Source organism: Gavia stellata, chromosome 8 (genome assembly GCF_030936135.1).
Source record: "Gavia stellata isolate bGavSte3 chromosome 8, bGavSte3.hap2, whole genome shotgun sequence".
NCBI lineage: Eukaryota > Metazoa > Chordata > Aves > Gaviiformes > Gaviidae > Gavia > Gavia stellata.
In genome coordinates, this window is record NC_082601.1 from 41337110 (window position 1) to 41355891 (window position 18782).

General features: G+C 48.2%; 1 protein-coding gene across 2 annotated transcripts in view; it reads left to right on the top strand.

Moving 5' to 3' along the window:
• The window catches only part of COL6A3 (collagen type VI alpha 3 chain), a 63185-nt gene that overhangs the window by 37734 nt on the left and 6669 nt on the right, over positions 1 to 18782 (top strand). For both annotated transcript variants that reach the window (XM_059820465.1, XM_059820466.1), the window contains 26 exons: positions 290 to 361; positions 1332 to 1358; positions 1470 to 1514; positions 1620 to 1673; positions 1856 to 1918; positions 2320 to 2385; positions 3194 to 3247; positions 3915 to 3950; positions 4466 to 4528; positions 4838 to 4900; positions 5623 to 5685; positions 6364 to 6426; positions 7203 to 7253; positions 7795 to 7830; positions 7936 to 7998; positions 8145 to 8207; positions 8854 to 8886; positions 8995 to 9031; positions 9141 to 9152; positions 9315 to 9808; positions 10448 to 10547; positions 11052 to 11750; positions 13008 to 13116; positions 13880 to 14160; positions 15366 to 15626; positions 17407 to 17481. In XM_059820465.1, the coding sequence (XP_059676448.1) occupies positions 290 to 361; positions 1332 to 1358; positions 1470 to 1514; positions 1620 to 1673; positions 1856 to 1918; positions 2320 to 2385; positions 3194 to 3247; positions 3915 to 3950; positions 4466 to 4528; positions 4838 to 4900; positions 5623 to 5685; positions 6364 to 6426; positions 7203 to 7253; positions 7795 to 7830; positions 7936 to 7998; positions 8145 to 8207; positions 8854 to 8886; positions 8995 to 9031; positions 9141 to 9152; positions 9315 to 9808; positions 10448 to 10547; positions 11052 to 11750; positions 13008 to 13116; positions 13880 to 14160; positions 15366 to 15626; positions 17407 to 17481 (2983 nt within the window). The remainder of the gene's footprint in view (positions 1 to 289; positions 362 to 1331; positions 1359 to 1469; positions 1515 to 1619; positions 1674 to 1855; positions 1919 to 2319; positions 2386 to 3193; positions 3248 to 3914; positions 3951 to 4465; positions 4529 to 4837; positions 4901 to 5622; positions 5686 to 6363; positions 6427 to 7202; positions 7254 to 7794; positions 7831 to 7935; positions 7999 to 8144; positions 8208 to 8853; positions 8887 to 8994; positions 9032 to 9140; positions 9153 to 9314; positions 9809 to 10447; positions 10548 to 11051; positions 11751 to 13007; positions 13117 to 13879; positions 14161 to 15365; positions 15627 to 17406; positions 17482 to 18782) is intronic.

Consider the following 18782-nt stretch of genomic DNA (forward strand, 5'->3'; position numbering starts at 1 on the left):
TCGTCTTGTCATTTTATTTTTGAAGAAGTTTTATAAAGCTCTTTCATAGCTCAGACTTTGGAAAGGATGTTTCTTTCTCAGTGATGAAGACTTGCAGTTGGTCTCTACATGAGGAAGGTGGTGGGCAGCAGATGGTGGGGTGGCCGGGCGTTGACCTTTCAGAACCTGATGCTCCATTTGCTCCTGTGCTTCCAAGCCACCTTCTGCGCTTGCTGATGCATGCAGTTAGCTGAAGAAACGTGCTTGGCAGGCAAACCCTGACCATTGCATTTTCCCCTCCGTGCAACAGGGTGAGCGTGGACCAGCGGGTGTGAACGGGACGCAGGGTTTCCAGGGATGCCCCGGGCACAGAGGAACCAAGGTAAGTGCAGAAGGAGCCTGCAGGGAGCAGACCCAGAGTCCAGCTGGTGGGACTCCACCGAGGGCAACTCCTGCGGCTTCAGGATGTCACGCAACAGCCGCCAAGTCCACTTGAGTGGTGGTGTCCACCTGGCCAAGCACCAGGGCTTTCAGCAGGTGTCGTGGCTTTAACGTTGCTACAAAGAGCAAAAGGGCAGCCCAGCGAGCCAGGCTCAATCTGCAGACGAGGCTGATTTATTTTCTGCGGTCTGGCTCTAGGGGAAAGGTGTGAGAAGAGATGGATTTGTTCTTAACACCAAGCAGTGGCGTGTGCACGTCTCAGCCCAGGGCTGGGACGGCGTGTGGATGGAAATCTGTTGGGGAGGAGGGAGAAAAGTGAGCCATAGCTCCTGCTTTAAAGAGGAACCTTGAGCAAATAGTTCAGGACAGCAGCCGTGCCACAAGCCAGGAAAGGTGGTGAAACGTATAATATTTATGGGAAATATTCGGCGATATTAAGGGGCTATTTCCTACCGTTTGCTCTGACCACAGGATCCTCTGGCAGGGAGCAGAGCAGTGCATGAACCAAGCCCATTAGTCGCAGCTGAGATACAGAGCCTCTTTAAAAAGCTGTCCAGCCTTGGACAAAGGCACCGAGACTGGATCTGGATTCATATAAAAAAGGGTGCAGGGAGAAAAGAAAGTCAGTGGAGAAACAGTTGTGGCTAAGGAGTATACTATTTTATTGGACCAGCTGGCTAAACCCCATGATGCACTTATTTTATCTTGGCACGAGTGTTGAGGAGGCAGCTGAAGAAGATGATTGGCATAAGAGAAATAAGGGACAGTCAAACCCTGGTGCAGCAAGCTCTGTCTGTCCTGCCCCGGTCCTGGCTCTGGGTCTGCCACCAAGCACAGCCCGTCTTCCCCACCGCTTCCCATGGTGATGAACTGGGCAAAAGCAGAGTAACTCCCTTTTCTGATCTCTTTAGGGTTCTCGGGGATTCCCAGGAGAGAAGGTATGGAGCTGTTTCTGTATGCCACAGCGGTGAGCGTATGGACGCATCGGTATCCCCCTCCCCATTCCCCTTTCTCTCGGTGAGCATTTGCCCCTCGCCTCTCTTCTGCAGGGTGAACTGGGAGAAATGGGTCTGGATGGCATTGATGGAGAAGAGGTCAGTCATTTTAATTGCTTTCCTCTTTATAACAAGGTGCTTTGTTGAAGCACCTAAGAAGCGCCTTGAAAGCAGCAAATATTCTAAAATATTTTTCGTTTTTAGGGAGACAAGGGTTTGCCCGGCTCCTCTGGAGAGAAGGGATACTCCGGCAGGAGGGTATGTTTTTATCACATTTACAACGGGGCTAAATGATGGTGAAAAGGTGGATTTGAGCCAGGGGAGAATGGAAAGCCATCATGCTCCCCTTGGGACTGAGGACCCCGGCAGAGTTGTGCAGCAGCAGAGATGCTTTTGGCAGGCAAGGGCTGCTCTTGCTAACTCCCCGTCTCTTCCCGCAGGGTGATAAGGGAGTTAAAGGCGGACGAGGAGAACGAGGTGACCGTGGGCTCCGTGGAGACCCGGTAAATATTGCATCTTCTTGATATTCCACCCACTTTCCACCAGTCCTGGGGGTCATCAGCAAGCATACACTCAGGCTTATTAAATGCCGCTTGACGGTGGCAGGTCCAGCGACAGAGCAAGGACTCGGAGATGACATGTGGGTAACACATGACTCTTGATATCAACCTGTCAATCACTGTTTCATGATATTAAAATTCCCCTTCCTCCTCCTATTCAATATTATTATTTCTCAGTCAAAAAGCTGTGTCTGGCTGAAAACACCAATAATACTTCATCTAATTCAGTCAAAAAAGAAAAAAAGGAAAGAAACATTGGTTCTGAGCTACAGCAGAGCAGTTTATGACGTCTGACTTTCATGTCCCACTTACACAGATGTTTCTCATTGCTTTATTGCTTTCAGGGAGATTCAGGAGCTGATAATACTCAACGGGGATCCAGAGGTCAAAAGGGTGAAATTGGACCAATGGTAAAGTTTCTTTGTTGTCTTTTGTTGTTTTTTGGTTTTTACAATAGGATGGGACAGAGAAAGTAAGAAAAAAGGATTCTGCCAAAAAGGTGCAAGTTTCTTAAACTCATCGTGCCTTGTCAGATGGAATATTTTTCCACTAGAAAATGTTGTTGGTTCGCAACCAAAACTTTCTCTGGGAAGATGTCAGTTTAGAAGATGTTTTGTGTAAAAAGTGCTTGCTTTTTTTGTTGTTATTATTATTTTACAATGCGTTTTGGGATATAGTCACTGAAAACAACTTTGTACTTGGAAATTAACTTCATATTTTCTTGCGGGTCACATACAAAAGCAGACAACTGTTTAGATGATACCAAATCTGAATGTCCTGATTCACCTGAAACCTTTTGGAAAAGGAAAAACCCACACGCTCCTTGGAAAATTTTAAAACTCCATTTATTTTCATATCAGCCCAGAATAAAAATGCGTCTTAAAATGTCAGAAGGCATTTCCCAAAGAATGGGAATGTCAGCTTGCGCTAGTTCAAACTTGATGCAAAATCTGTTCCAAAATCTGATGCAAAACCCCCCATGGCAGGGGGGTTGGAACTAGATGATCTTTAAGGTCACTTCCAACCCAAACCATTCTATGATTCTATGATTCTATGACTCTATGATCTCTGTGAGTTGTTAGAAGGATTTCCAACGATGCGAGGAATACCGAGTAAGTTGCATGAGAGCGTGAAAGGACCCATTTTTTGAGAATTGGACCTATTTTCCCAGTGCCTGCTCATCTCAGGGCTCTCACTTGAGTTTTGCTTTTCCCTTAGGGAGAGCCGGGACCGGTGGGGCTGGGCGGCCAAGATGGTGGAGTCGGGAGGAAGGTGAGCTGCCAGACCCGCAGTCAGTGGGGGCCCAGCTTAGATTGACAATAACTTTTTCCCTCCTGCCTTCTCATGTATTTTCTTTCACAAGTATCAGGAGTTCAACCTAAAAAAACAAAAAAGAAAAAAGAAACCCTCAAAAGGAAAATGCCTGGTGGTTTGCTGGCTTGTATAGACTTTGAAGGTCTAATCCTGAATTTATTCCCATGCAAGTAACTTAGTGCTCAGATCAATGGAGCTACACCTGATTTACTCTGGCATATGCATCTGCATTTGGCTGCTGGTTTTTAAAAGGCAAAAACCAAACTGGAGCTAGGGTAGCTGGGATGTCCGGGGATGTGTTCCCTGCTGCTCCGCTGCTGTCTGTCCCTCGGGGCATGTGGCCCAGGGACTGTGGCCCAGGGACTGTGGCACGGTCCTGCATGCATGAGGGAGCAACTCACCGATTTGGTGGAAGGTTGGGGGATGCAAGGAAAGAGAAAACAAGCCAAAGTTTGATTTAAGAGAGCTGGCCACGTGGATTTCTCTCTCCCTCTCTCCCCAGTAGTTTAAACTATTGAGATGTAATTTTAGACTAGGACAAGTGGCGATACACATATCCAAAAGCAATAGAGAAACGTGTGCTTACATACTTGCATAACAAATCTCATCGTTTCTTCGTTCGCAGGGTATGGCAGGACGAAGGGGATCGATAGGAATTAAGGTAAGTGGTGATGGGGACAACACCTGGGGCTCCTGCCACGCCATCGGCCAGGCGGCCACAGCACCCAGAGGGATGTGCCAAGAGAAGAGACATGCAGGCTTTGCTTCTTCCTCTCTGTCTCCTCTCTTCTCCAAATTTCCCTCCTCCTCCTCAGGCTCACCTCCCTGTACGCTCCTTGCTGGACTCGGTGCAAAACCATCCCTCCACGTGCCTGGGGCTGCCCGTCCTCTGTAGTGTTCCCTGGTCAGAGGCTTCGTCTCTGCGTGCTGCTGGAGTAGCGTAACGGGACCAAAGCATAAAGGAGGTGGATGCCCGTTGATTGCAGGAGGCAAATTACCCCACCAGTTTCATGCTCGTTCTCTGCTTTAACCATAGTCTGAAAAAAAAAAAACCCAAACAACTTCTCTTCCCTGCTCTTTATGTAGCTGAAAATGCCCTGAGATCTCCATTCCCTTCCCATCGTGTTAACCATGCCCCCCCATGCTAACCTGTGTTGTCCTATTTTGCACTTCAAGGGTACCAAGGGCTCGCTCGGTCAAGCGGGGCCAGCTGGAGAACAAGGCATGAGAGGGCCACAGGTCAGTGAGCTTACAGCAAAGTAAATGTCTTACCTCATGATGCTGTTGTGTCATTTCATCACAGCCACTTCCTCAGAGAGTCTCAGCAGTGAGGACTGTTGGGATTTGGGTATTTTTGGGTGCGCTGTGGCCTGGCTGTCCTGCCCTGGGACATCAAGCCTGCCATTGCGTTCACACCACCCAAGGTGTGACGTGTTTGAAAACCATCTCTCTCGCGCTGTAGCGTTTGCTTTCCTTTGCGATCTTGTGTACCACTGGTGTGTTTTTGCCCACGTGTGTTGACACAGTCTCTCTTTCCTCCCCACACAGGGTCCGCCCGGCCAGCTTGGCACGCCAGGCATAAGAGGAGAGCAGGGCGTTCCTGGACCCCGGGTAAACCCTTCTGCTGCTTCTCAGCCATTGACCCAACTATGCTCAGCAAGAACATCTCACTGAGCTAATAAGATGCAGCCGATGTGTCTTTCCATTCCCCCCCTGTAGGGCTCCAACTCTGTTTCACTCTCGTACAACACACCCTTCCAGTACAATTCTTCTCTCACTTATGCTAAAGATTTCTTGATCATGAGTTACAGAAGAGAAAAAGTTAAAAGCAACCACAAAGGGATCAGGACTACAGCGTTTGGCCCATCATGGTTTGCGATCTTAATTAAAGAACATCTCTGAGTGATTGGCAGGGCATCCTCCATGATGTTTCAACCTCTGAAGCCAGAGCATGACCATCTCACATGCTTGCTGGGGGCCCCCCATGCGTTTATTTCTCCCTCCTGCTGCATACCCCAGCAAGATTCGTGGCCATAAAGCCAGACGCATCTTGCATTTCCCCAACCTGAGCAGGACTTTGCCCTTCCTACTTACACCGTTCCCAGGGGGGTTCTCTAGGGACAATATAAGTTGCTGCTGACATTTGCATTGAACTGACTTGGTCCTTCAGCTCTTCCCGACTGTGAATTAGACTTCTGAATTTCCTAAGGTGCTTTGAGAGGCACCAGCCCTGGTAGTTAATACATCATTTCTGCGGTCACCCAATCCCCTAGTTTCTGGCACCCAGTTTTCTTGACGCGTTGCCAACATGCCTCTCTCTCTTTCCGTTCCAGGCCGGTGGTGGACCCCCAGGAACCCCAGGAGAGCGGGGCAGGATCGGTCCCCTGGGGCGAAAGGTATGTCTTCACGAGCATTGGGTATCAGCAACTAAAACAGCAATGAAAAGCTTCTGGATAGGAGTGAGCTTAAAAAAATACTTGAGATGAACCATTTGGAGCCAAATTAGGTCATTGTCACTTGCTTGCACAGTGTGGAGTAGAGCAAGGTCTGGGCTCTGGTTGTTTCATTAGGCTCCCGTTTCATTGAACAGAGGCAAAAGTAATGGAGTAACGGAGGTTCCCAAGTAATTTTCCAGGCCAGATTCTCAGCTGATGCCCACCTGGGAAGGTGGTTGTGCTGGATCTCTCCAGACCCTCCATATGGTTTTATGTCTCCAGATTCACACACCCTGGTTCATTTCCATGGCTGCTCCACTGTCCAGTTGCACTGGCAAAATCCCCAGAGCTTGGGAGCTTTCAGTTTTGCAGTGTTTATAAAAAAAGCAAACACCATCCTGTGGTGGGAACTGGCTGGTCTCCCATGTCCCATTGCTCAGCTTGCCTGAAATCACTAAAGATCCCACTAAAGAGCAAGCATTTTCTAGCATTGCTGGCCATGTAGGTCCAGTCATGACTTTCTGCTGCAAGGACCGCTGCAGACTGGTCTATGTAAAGAAACCAGTGCTGACGGGGTGGGAAAGGCTCAGAGCTGCCTGGAGTTTCAGCACGTGCTTTAACAGATGCTCCTGTTTTCAGGGTGAGCCTGGAAACCCTGGACCCAAAGGGCCAAATGGACAGCAGGGCCCACGAGGAGAGATGGTAAGTGTGGCCCCACACTCATGCCTTTAAGGATGCCGGGCTGAACCCTCTCCTGGGGCAAACGGGCCACAGCCCTTCGCAGCAGAGGGTTTAGCTCCCCTATGGACTTTGCATCCTTCACAGTATAATATGAGAGAGGGAAATCAACTTTACGTCTTCAGCTGGCATGAGCATAGTTGGTAACAGTAGTCCCTTCAAGGAGGTGAATTATATTCACTTGTAAAGTGACTTTTAAGATCTCAGAGGTCAGTCCACAGGGCAGAGGCTGTCCAGAGTTGCTTGGCCTTGTCTTGGCTCATTGCATGAGGCATTAGTAGATAACCTGAGCCGACTCCGTGTGCTAGTCCAAAGTAACCTATAAAAAGGATGTATGGACAAAGTAAGCGCTTTCATGGGGCCTGATTCTCATTGCTCTGTATAATGAGGAGCCAACTGAGGAAAAAATGGTTTTTGAAAAGCAAGGGAGGACAAGCTTGGGTCAGACAGAGCCGTAAGTACACCCCTAGCATTGACTGACCTCCTAACCTGCTCCCCATCGCTGACTTCCACCTGGGTTTTACACATTATATGTGTATATTAAGCAGGTTTTAATTCAGATTTGTAGTTTTGGCACCACTTTTTTGTGCTTTTTCTTTCTTGCAATAATTTAATCTGTAGAAGGACTTCTCAAAGGCTGGTAGCGTCAATGGGTTCTTTCTATTGATGCCGCTGGATCTGTGAGGTTTAAGCTATTCACATATGACTGCATGTCAATGACTTTGGCTTTCCACTTTTAGGGTGATGATGGACAAGATCAAATTGGTGGCCCAGGGCCTAAAGGCAGAAAGGTAGGTGTATGCTCAGCATGCCCATCTATACCAACATGAGTTACCAAGGATGAGGAAGTAGCCAAGGTCTCCAGAGCCAATGGGCAAGGGCAGAGCCGAGGTGAAGTCAAATACATACAGCGACAAAAATCAGCCCTACGTGTACCCTGGTGAGAAAGGCCGGCAAGAATCTTCAAACCTTTCCCTTCTGCCTTTATCTTGGTTTTGCCTATGTAAATCAGCTTCTCTAAGGAGGAAGCATAATGTTTTTGTACCTGTTAGCCAGAAAGCCCCATGAATATCTGTGGGACTTTAAAAAAAATGCGCCGGCTTCTCTGACAGCTCCTCTACAGTAGAAATTAGCCTTAAAGGAGCAACCAGACCTTAAAAAGAGCAGTTATTTGCTTTTTATTGATCATTTGAGGAACAAAACTGCAAAATGAATTTGCAGGCTCTCTCTCTTTTCCCTCCATCATTTAATTCCTTCAGTTGTTACAGATCTACCTGCAGAATCAGGTTCATTTTCTAGAACATATTCAAATAAACCTTTATGTTGTTTCAGGGAGAACGCGGCTTCATAGGCTACCCAGGGCCCAAGGTATGGTGCAGCCCATAAGCTATGCATTCATTTTCCAAGCAATGTAGCTGTTACCTATGGTCCTGTGCAGATTTAGAGCTACCATTTGTATTTTTCCCCAACCAGGGTGGACCTGGTGACCGTGGTGGTGCTGGAGGTCCCGGCCCTAAAGGAAACAGAGGCCGCAGAGTAAGTTGGACCATGACACGATTTTTTTCCTTCTGCATGAATGGCCTGCAGGATGTACACATCTTTTTCCCCAGGTGTTGATCCATGCTCCTGGGAGTCCTCCTGCAGATGTTCATGGAGAGGAATTCTCTGCTCTCTCTCTTTAGGGAAATGCAGGCGATCCTGGGACACCCGGTCAGAAAGGAGAGGTTGGATACCCTGGACCATCTGTAAGTGTTCATTGCATTGCTGATGGAGCCCCCCTGGAGAGATTCCTGGTTGCTTCTCTGAGAAATGTGGTGGTCCCTATTGGTGCCAGGGATTGAAAAATATGCCCATCACCATTTTCTGCTGATTTCAAGTTGAGCAAATTCCTCTTTATTTGTCTTGGATGTGCCTCTATAAATTCCTAACTAGCTGTTTATCATTGATAAATATTCACCCGTCCTCAAACCGCAATGCACAGCAGAAGGAAAAAGTCAAGAGACAGGCTCTTATCAGGCACTAGGATTTCCCCATGGCAATATGCCACTTAAAGCTCCTTCTAGGAAGTTCTCAGCTCTTTATCATTTATCACCCCACACAGGATATGGTCCATGACCAAATCTGACGGGCGCAGAGCACCCTAGAAAGGCCAAGGTGACTTGGCTTGCTTTGCGCATGAATCTAGAGCATCGTAAATGTCCCTTTTGGGTTTGGCTAGGTTTGCTACTCACATGGGAAAACATTTTCCCCTGTTGCTGGAAACACAACTAAAAAAAGGCAGGTTTTCCCTTAGCTTCTGCATGACCCGTGGTTAAATAGTTATTCCAGCTGGGTTCATGGGACACCCTGAAATTACACATTGCCTTCAATTTTAATTTGTTTTTTGAACAGGGACTTAAAGGCGATAAAGGAGAATCCAGAGATGTAAGTGTGGCATCATTTCTCTCTTGTTTTGAAATACTCTTTTGTTGGCTGTGTCACATATCTCTTTTTTTCCCCCTTTCTCCCTCTCTTTCGTTTTATTTTCTAAAGCAATGTGCGCTTGTGCAGAACATCAAAGACAAATGCCGTGAGTACATCAGTGCTTTGCTAATTCCCTGTCTCTACCCTTATATGCCCGTCATGTTACATGAATGGCACTGACCAAACTGCTTTTTTCCCCCCCACCTTTTCCACAGCTTGCTGCTACGGTAAGTCACCTTCAGTCCTTTAAACCCCAGTGTGACTGTGTGCCAGAATTGTTGCTCTCCCCACATATGTGGTATGAATGATTAACCCCTGCTGAGAACATGGTCCTTGCACCCTGACAACCATTTGGGGCACTATTTGTTCCTAACGCATGTTTCTGGCAGGTCCCAAGGAGTGCCCTGTCTTCCCAACCGAGCTGGCCTTCGCTATTGACACCTCCTCAGGTGTCGTGAGGGATGTTTTCAACAGGATGAAGCAAACCGTGCTCAGAGTGGTCAATAACTTAACCATCGCTGAGAGCAACTGTCCTCGGGGTGCCCGGGTGGCTCTGGTCACCTACAACAACGAGGTCACCACAGAGATCCGCTTTGCTGATGCCAGGAAGAAATCGAGCCTCGTTCAGCAGATCCAAAACTTCCAGGCGACCCTGACCACGAAACCACGCAGCCTGGAGACCGCTATGTCCTTTGTGGCCAGGAATACCTTCAAGCGTGCCCGAAGCGGCTTCCTTATGAGGAAGGTGGCTGTCTTTTTCAGCAACGGGGACACAAGAGCCTCTCCCCAGCTCAACGACGCCGTGCTGAAGCTCTACGATGCCGGGGTCGTGCCTGTGTTCCTCACCAGCAGGCAGGACCCAGTTCTCACCAGAGCTCTTGAGGTTGGGGTCATTCACCCTTTCTTTCATTTTCTGCTCATGACCTCAGTCTGGTTTGCTGGGGAGATTGATGGTGTTTGCACCTACAGGCAGTGGTTCACTTCCACAGGCCTTTCAAGTGTTGAGCGCTAAGAAAGCATTGCTGGCCAAACTCATCCAGCACGTCTATTAGGAGAGAAATCCAAAACATAGTGCATGCTGTGAAATGCTAGTTTGGTTATGATGAGTCATTTGTTTCCCAGACCATGGCTCCAGGGTGCCAGGTGTGGTATGAAACAGAAGAAAAGACAGTCCCCATAGCAAGAAACGTCTGGCAGAAAGGCAAAGGGTGGGAAGGTGGAAGTATGGTAGCTTTGTTTGCAGAGGGAGAGTGGACATACAAAGATTTAAAACACCAAAAAAGCCCCAGATGAGCATGCTGAGCACTGGTTCAAGTGCTTGACCCTTTTCTTGGAGTTTGTCTCTAAACTAGTCCTATTAACTGACGTCAGGGGCATTAGGCTCCTCCAAATGGGATCCACCAAAAGCAGCATGCTGAGTAGAGAATCTCTTAGAGTTGTGGATTGCCCTCCCCTACTTTGAGCTGAAAATAACAGAAGGCAGCATTACTAACACCATGTTTTTCTGTTTGCATCTAACCAGATCAACAACACAGCGGTTGGACATGCGATTGTTCTTCCAACCAGTGGTAGTCAGCTGAATGAAACTATCCAGAGGCTCTTGACGTGTCACATTTGTCTGGGTAAAACATCCAATTTCTCTTCTAGACAGTGCCAAATCCTTCTGGTCGCGCAGCAGTCAGTTGTCAGCGGTGCAGAAGGGAAGCCTAGTGGAGAGTCAGCCCTTTTGCTGCTGAAGACAAGGGATTCATATTCTTAGGTTGAGCAGAAAACATTGGCATTGTGAATGAGGCTTGCGGGGCGTTCTCCGCTTTGTAAAGAGAAGCTCCTTTTTTTGGCTGGTTCCCACTTCTACAGCCCAAATATCAATAGCTAAACGCTCCAAAATACGGCCTTCTGCCATTTATGACAGAGCGCTTCAGGGGTCCCTTTGCACAAAGGAGCATGTAAAAATACTAAATGCATAACTAAATGTGTTTTGGGATTAAATGAATTTGGTATCAAGTAATGGACCACTGAATGTCCATGGCTTGATAGCATTTCATAGGACACAAGAGATTTTTACAATGACGAGGGAGGGTCATTTTCAGTTCCTCCAGGTGAAACCCTCTGTATTTCTTCTCTAGATGTGTGTGACCCTGATCCCACCTGTGGTGTTAGTACTCAAAGACCTGTATTCAGAGACAGAAGGGCAACCCCAACAGATGTAGACACTGACATAGCCTTCATCATGGATAGCTCAGAGTCCACCACCCCTCTGCAGTTCAACGAGATGAAGAAGTACATTTCCCACCTCGTAAGTAACCTGGAGATCAGCTCTGAGCCAAAAGTATCTCAGCACCACGCAAGAGTCGCAGTTCTCCAGCAAGCTCCTTATGAATACGAAACCAACTCAAGCTTCCCACCAGTAAAAACTGAGTTTTCACTAACTGATTATGGATCCAAAGAGAAGATCATTAATTACCTTCACAACCAAATGACCCAGCTCCATGGCACAAGGGCTATAGGAAGTGCAATTGAACACACAATGGCTCATATTTTTGAAAGTGCACCAAACCCTCGGGATCTAAAAGTCATAGTTCTGATGATGACCGGAAAAGTGAATAAACAAGAACTTGAGTATCTGCAAAGGGTTGTTATTAATGCAAAATGCAAAGGGTACTTCTTTGTTGTCTTGGGCATTGGCAGGAAGGTGAATGCCAAGAATGTCTATAGCCTAGCTAGCGAGCCAAATGACGTGTTCTTCAAATTGGTCGATAAACCAGGAGAGCTTCGTGAAGAGCCCTTACTACGTTTTGGGAGACTGCTGCCATCTTTTATCAGAAGTAAGTATAACATCCTACAGCCAAAGTATTATGGAAGGGGCAACATGTGACCTCAGAGGGGTTTATCTGCCAGGTTTGGTCTACCTGCCTGTTGGTTGGTTGGGCTCTAGCCTGACCACATCTTTGGGCAGCAGGGCCCACTGAAGTTAGTTTCTTGTTATATGTTCTGTACTTTTTGATCTGTTTGTTGCTGCTCATAGGTCTACCTAGTTGGATATGTCTGGGTTTTGTTCACTTTGGCCTCCCCATCCCATCCCATGCAGTCTGTTGGTCCACCAAGTAGAGTTTGCACTTCTGCCTGGTTTGACTTGGTCTCCAGGGGCTCACCTGTGGGACCTGACCTAATCCTGCCTGGCTTCCTGGTCACATCTGCAACATGTCCCATATGGTCCACTCCTGGTGGGGGTCTTGGCCCTCTGCAGCCCAGCAGCCTGCTAGCACTCGCCCCTGAGCTCCCTGAACACCCAGCAAATCTTTCTTCCCAACTTCAGCATAAACTTCACATCTAGCAGGCATTTGGATGGCTCAGGCTGAGATCTGGAGTTGCTGTATGCAACTCTAAGGACCAGAGGAAGAGGATTCTTTGCTCAGGGATAAATAATGCTGCTGTGCTTGGGATGTGCAGATTGTGCCTTGAAAATTTGCATCTCAGCGTAGCTAGAGACCCCAGGCTGGATCTCCAGCTAGAGTCAGCTGCCAGAGATCCTAAACAGACCTGGCCAGCAAGGACAAGAAGTGGGCCCTTTCTAGGGAAGCTAATTTTATCAAAAAAAAGTCCTGAAAATCAGTCTACTGGGATAATAAACCACTGATTCATGAATGTCTTGCACTAAAGGAAGCAAACAAGAGCACATCTTTCCCTGGAAATAAATGTTTAGGTTTTCTCAGTTTACTTTTTCCATTTACCACTTACAGGGGTCCTGGAAACTTCTAACTGCTGAAAAAATATTAACTGTGTGGCTGGAAGTGCCTTGTTATAAGAAAGCTGTTTACATGTGACAGACTAAGACATACAGCCCTCTGGTATCTTGTAGTTACTGCTCTCATGTTTGTAAATGGGAATAATAAACCTCCCAGTGCAGGATGCTGCAGTAACCACACCAAATGTCAAAAGATATTCCATAGCTTTCTTTTATCAGAGCAAGCAAGAAGAGAAGAGGTTTTTTTAAATCAAGAAAAAATATATGTAATGTGCTGTTGGTAGGTGACCACCATCCTCAACACCAGTGTTTAATGCCAGGCTCTCTCTGTCTCTAGGTGACTTCGCTTTCTACCTGTCTCCAGAGATAAGGAAACAGTGCGAGTGGTTCCAGAGTGATCAGCAAGCCAAGAGCCAGAGCCCCGGGCACGTCGGGCGCAAAGCAGTGTAAGCAGTGTTTTGGCTGTGAGAGAATGATCTTTGCTAACAGTCTGCCTGGGGGAGAAGCCTTCACTTCCCAGTCCCTGTTTGGAAAAAGAAAGAAAAAACAACTTCAACACCAACAATCTGGATTATCAGCATTTTACTAGTTCCTTTAGTGCTATGTCAAAAGAGCAACAGATATATCTCCTAGAGAAGGGTAGACAAGCACACGTATAATTTTAAATTTGGGTTAAGTTTCATATTCATGTGTGTATAAACAATATGAAGGAGGTATATGCTACTGTCATCATGCAGGTCAGGAATTCCAAAAATTACTATTAATTTGGGGTTTTCCACTCAATTAACTACTTTCAGAGGCTGGATTGCCCTGGACTATCTGATATTCAGGATCCCTCATAGAATATATCTTAATATTTTCTGAACAGAAGTGAAAGCTTGTTATCACCAAGACTCACTCATCGCTGGCATAGAGCTGTCCTGGCTTTAGAAGGTCGAGCCCCTCAAAGTCAGGCATGCTACAGATCTGTCTGCTGAATTCACTCTTATGTGTTTAAAGTTGGTGTATAGACAGACTTGTGCCCCGAGTGATAGGCAGTGCTCTGCAGCACTTTTCACTGCTTGGCTGTGGGCATATCTAAAGCTGACAAAGGTTATTGACCTCAGGGGTGTTCTTGCCAATGGTTTCTATGGCAACTCCTCTCCATTTCCAAAATTCTGCTTATATAGGGGGGAAAAAAAGCCGTATCAGCTGCTTTTGCTTTGACAGGTACGTGGCACCCAACGCAACCATAAGCCGGACCATCAGTACCAGCACCACGGTCAGTACGAGCATCAAGCCTGTTGCGAGCACCAACACCCGCGCCAGAACCACCACTGCCAGCACCACGGCCCAGACCAGAGCCACCGACCAGACCACAGCCAGCACCGTGGTCCAGGTGAATGCCACCACGCAGAGTGCAGCAAGCACTGCTGCCCACACCAAAGCCACCGGCCGCACCACCACGAGTACCGCAGCCGCCGCGGCAGGCGGCAGGAGAAGACAAGGCGGTATGTGAAACACTCTCCCCACGTGAGCAGTGCCTCTCGCCTGTCTCTACCACAGGGGGCTGTGGCTTTTCTTCCTCCCTGGGAGGATTATTCCTATGGGAAATGTCACTAAGGGGTCAAACTTCATGCTTGCAGAAGCAAGTTCTAGGTGCAAAACTGGATATCTGCACTGGGGGGTTAAGGCTTCGTCAACTTGAGAATTTTGTGCAAAACCGGGGGGGGGACACAGGCTGCCTCTAGGCAAAACACAAGCAGGACATCCAAACATGGGACAATCCATCATCTGCTGCCTAAGCTCAGTAGCACAGCGACCGAGCACTTCTCTTTCTAGTGTGGCCCATTTGCTTTCTATGTTTTCCTTGTAGCATTACCCCTTGGCTAAGTCTTGCTATTTATGGTGATTCATGCAATGGCATTGTTTGAATTCTCCGTCAGCTAATATAAATAGTTAGTTCAGTTAGTTCATCACTGAATCAGTGTGGAGACCTATTTGGAAATGCTAAAGCTAAACAAGTAACAAAGAACATGTGTCAAAGCACAGGGACGCTTAAGCAGTCAATAAATGCATGTCCCCATGTAAATAATAAATAAAAAGCAATAAATAAAAGTGATCAGCATTTGCAAGTTAATGCTTTCATCAGCTTGCAGAGAAGAAACATTTCTGGGTGTTTCTTGCTCCACTGTTGCTTCCAAGCAGCGTTTATAAGGGTGTCATCCAATACTCTGCCATAGCAGGAAAACCTTTCCCTACTAGCTTCTTCGACCTGTCTAAGGTTATGTTCGATCTTGAGCAGGCTTTGCTTGAAGATCTTCAGCAGTTCAGTGAATCCATTGCACCCTAGAGAAGGCTCTGACTGGACACGTTTGCAGTTGTTGGGAAAGTCGTGCTGGGAATCACATTTCAGGCTGTGTAAATCTTGTAAAAAACTTACCTTGATTTGCTAGATTGCAGCAGACTATTAAAAAATAAATAAATCACTTGGTAAATCATCTAGGCTATGACAAAAAAGCCTCCCTGCAGTGTGTTGGGTTGGGCATCTGAGATAGCAACGTCACAACCTGGTTTGCACGTGCCGCAACTGGCTGCAGACAAATTTATTTGCTGCGGACCGGGAAGGAGAGCCTGGTGGCACTGAGGCACTTTTTCCTTGAGACCTTTCTTCTTCGAGTCCTTGCTTAGTGTTTCTGCTGATTTTGCATTGCAGCAAAGACCCACGACATCCAGATCACAGACGTCACCGAGAACAGTGCCAGGCTGCGCTGGGCCAGCCCCGAGCCACACAACGCCTATGCTTTTGATATCACCGTCACCTTAGCGCATGACCACTCTCTCGTGCAGAAGCAAAACCTGACCGGCACTGAGCACATCATCCGAGGACTCAGAAGCGGACAGAAATACCTTGTCGTCATTACAGGCTATCAGAAATCCCAACCCAAAGTAACCTACACAGGGACATTCAGTACAAGTAAGTACCTCTTGAGGAAAACACAAACATTTAATTTTTTCATATAATGGACACAAAAAATGGAAAAAAAACATGTAAGGGACAGGAAATCAGAGGATACCAATGATCCCAGCCCTGGCAATGCTCAGTTGTGCCACTGCATGTCTGGCATCCTCCAGACCAGCAGCAGGACCCGGTTATGAAACGCTGCAAATGTGGTTTTTTGGCAAATGCAAGTTGACGCTTCAGCGATGTTAAATCGACACAGATTGTGGGAGAATTAAAGCCAGTCCCGCGGTGTGGGGGGGTGGGTGTGTTGTCTTATTGTGCGTGCAGGAGGCTTTGCACAATGGGTCTTGCTGGGGTCCGGATGGCATTGCTGTAATTAATAACTGGATTAACACAGAGTAAATTCAGTCTGGCCTGATTGCAAACTAAGCAAGAAAAGATGCTTCTCCGATTTCCATTTCCATAGCCACCTATCTGCTTTGTATACTATATTATCCAAAAAATACCACAAAGGAGAGATTAAATGGAGGGTTTAGTCCTTTGGGGATCGAAGCTCCATGTGTACAGATCCCATGCAAACCTCACCAAATCCTTTGGCATGGCCAAAAGCTGCTCTGTGAGACAGCCAATTTTTTTTTTTTTACATAGTTTGGCATAGAGGTGACTTGGCTTGGTGGTGTGGAGGAGTTTGCGCTGGTCCTGCCAGTGCTGCATCTGGCTGCTTCTGGCAGTTCAGAGCCAACTTCAGTGCCCGCGGAGAGCCTTTCCCTTGGCTTCAGTGGGTTTGGATCAGGTCTGAAGTCTCTTACCTTTGCGAGCAATAAATGTGCCCACAAAAATGTTGAGAAAAGACATCAATGTGTAGAAGTAACATTTGCATGCGCTGGAGTTGGAGCTCTCAATGCCCAGGGAAGCTGCATTTCCCGTACAGTAAATCTCTAATGGGAACAAACTGGGCAGGCAGCGGTGACCTGTACACTGGGTAGCACTGTCCCCTTTACCCACACCCATACCCTCCACCAGAGAAAAGCAAATCCAACCCTTCCTGTGGCTGCAGCCCCCTCCTGCCCTCCAGCCCCACGGAAAATGAGCCATGGGTTACCCTGGAAAGGGGTGTGATGCAATATGGGGCAGTCATGCAGGGCATGATGCAATATGAACCATATTCTCCTTTCCAACACGAGGGATTTCCTCCCCGGTTGACAGTCCTCAATAACATAGTTCCTAGAGGGGTGTGAGGCCGTGATGGGAGGAGTGTGGTCAAGGAGAGGCGCGCAAGTCCTTGAGGGTTGCAGGGGAACAAAAGATGATCCATCATGGACTATCTGCTCCCCTGGAGGATGCCTTTTTTCCCTGCCCTCTCTAGGGCCAGAGGACAAAGCTAAACTGGCTACAGAGAGGCCACATCTGCTCCTCCAGAGTCCTCCAGTCACATGCCATGGGGTGAGCTGGGGCCATCCAAAGCAGAGTCCCATACAACCCTGGGGATGCTCCTTCACGGTCACCCCCGAGGATGAGCCCGACCGTGCAGCAGAGCCTCCGGCTGGGGAGAGCAAGGCGAAGCCGTCCCGGCGCGGCTGGGCGGTTGTGGATTACTCATCCCGTCAGCTGCCTCCAATAAACATTTCTGAAATGTATGTGCTAGGGTAAACAGATCCAGACCCAACTCCTGCGACTTGTGTGCGTCCCCCGTGCTGGAACTGGGGCCAGTGAGTTTGTTTATGGCTGCGCCGAGGGCGCTGCTGCAGATCCCCTTCCCCTTGGCTGACCCCGCTCTGCTTCTTCCCCACAGAGACCCCGGCGCAGGCCAAGGTGTCCGTGGCCAACATGATGCTCAACACTGAGCCGCTGGAAGGGCCTGAGAGTGGTGAGTATGGGCGATGGTGGGGGTGCTGGGCTGGGCTGGGGCTCTTCCAGGACCCCCACCGAGAGCCTGGCTATTTGCATCGGTCTTCCCCTTGCCTGCTCCTAAACCCGTCCTTTCTCAGAGCCCCGCTAGGACCAAAGGATCTGCGAGTCCTTTGCTTTGCAGAGCCAGCAGATCATGACCTAGATGACATCCTTGTCCGTGCAGACCTGAGCCCTGTATTGGGGTCAGTGCCCCACGCTGGATCCACAGCCCCCTGAAATCGCTGGGATCTTCGTGGGGGACTCAAACCAGGCCCTGTTTCCATCGCAAGGGTGGGAGATGAGCCAGGGCCCAAGGACTGGCTGCTCTCCAGGGATAAGCTGTGCCCCATGGCCTCTCCAGCATATGTAGATGTGGATGCAGAACATCACCTGATGCTTGCTCACTCCCTCTCTCCCCATTTGGGGCAGAGAATAGGTCTTGGCTCCTTGGTTTGACACACAGCTCTCAACAAGGGCTTGACCAACAGCCAGGGATTGCAGGGGAGTTATTGTCAAACATTTGCATAAAATTTGGCTAATTGGTAGCCTTCCTTCAGTTTCACTCATCTGCCCATCCCCTGTTTCTCTGCCACTGGTGTTGTATGTAGTAAATCGCTAAATGAGAAAGCTGTCAGCTCCTACTCTGTTGTTAATCCCGTTAACCTGTGCTAATAACCCGTAATTACCGTAGCTGTTAATATGTCATCTCATTGCTTTTGTTGACATCAAGTTCATTATATCAGCGCTATTACACTCAGTTGTACCGTGCCAGGCTGCAACCCTTCCTCCAAGAGTCTGGAAGGGCTCTCAGCCTTCATCAAGCAGCACAGCCCTGTTGCAGGCACCAGCTATGGATATGGCATCCAAAACTCATCCCTGAATCATCACTCCCATGTTTTTCTTTAAGCACTTTGCTTGCGCTGTGGCTCATTTTCTTCCTGAGGTGATTTGAGAGCATGGGGAGATGCTGCTGCTCGGTGCGTTCAGCCAACAAGAGTTGCAAAGCTGCCGTTGGGGTCTGGTTGCTCACGTTGAAAGGGATGAGCGTGGACCTCATGCCTGGCTGGTGGTACCACCGGAGCTTGCTGCAGCAGAGGGGCTGAGGGCTTGTGCCGGGCAGGGACCATCTCATTTCTGCCTTGCCTCCCACCCTTCCCATGCGTTCCCACTCATTTGGTCCCTCTCCCGGGCACTGACATCCCCTCTGAAGCCTTCACCTGGCTTGTCCCCCCGAGGTGAGATAAAACCCCATGGCTTTGTTTAACCCCTTGTGTGCCA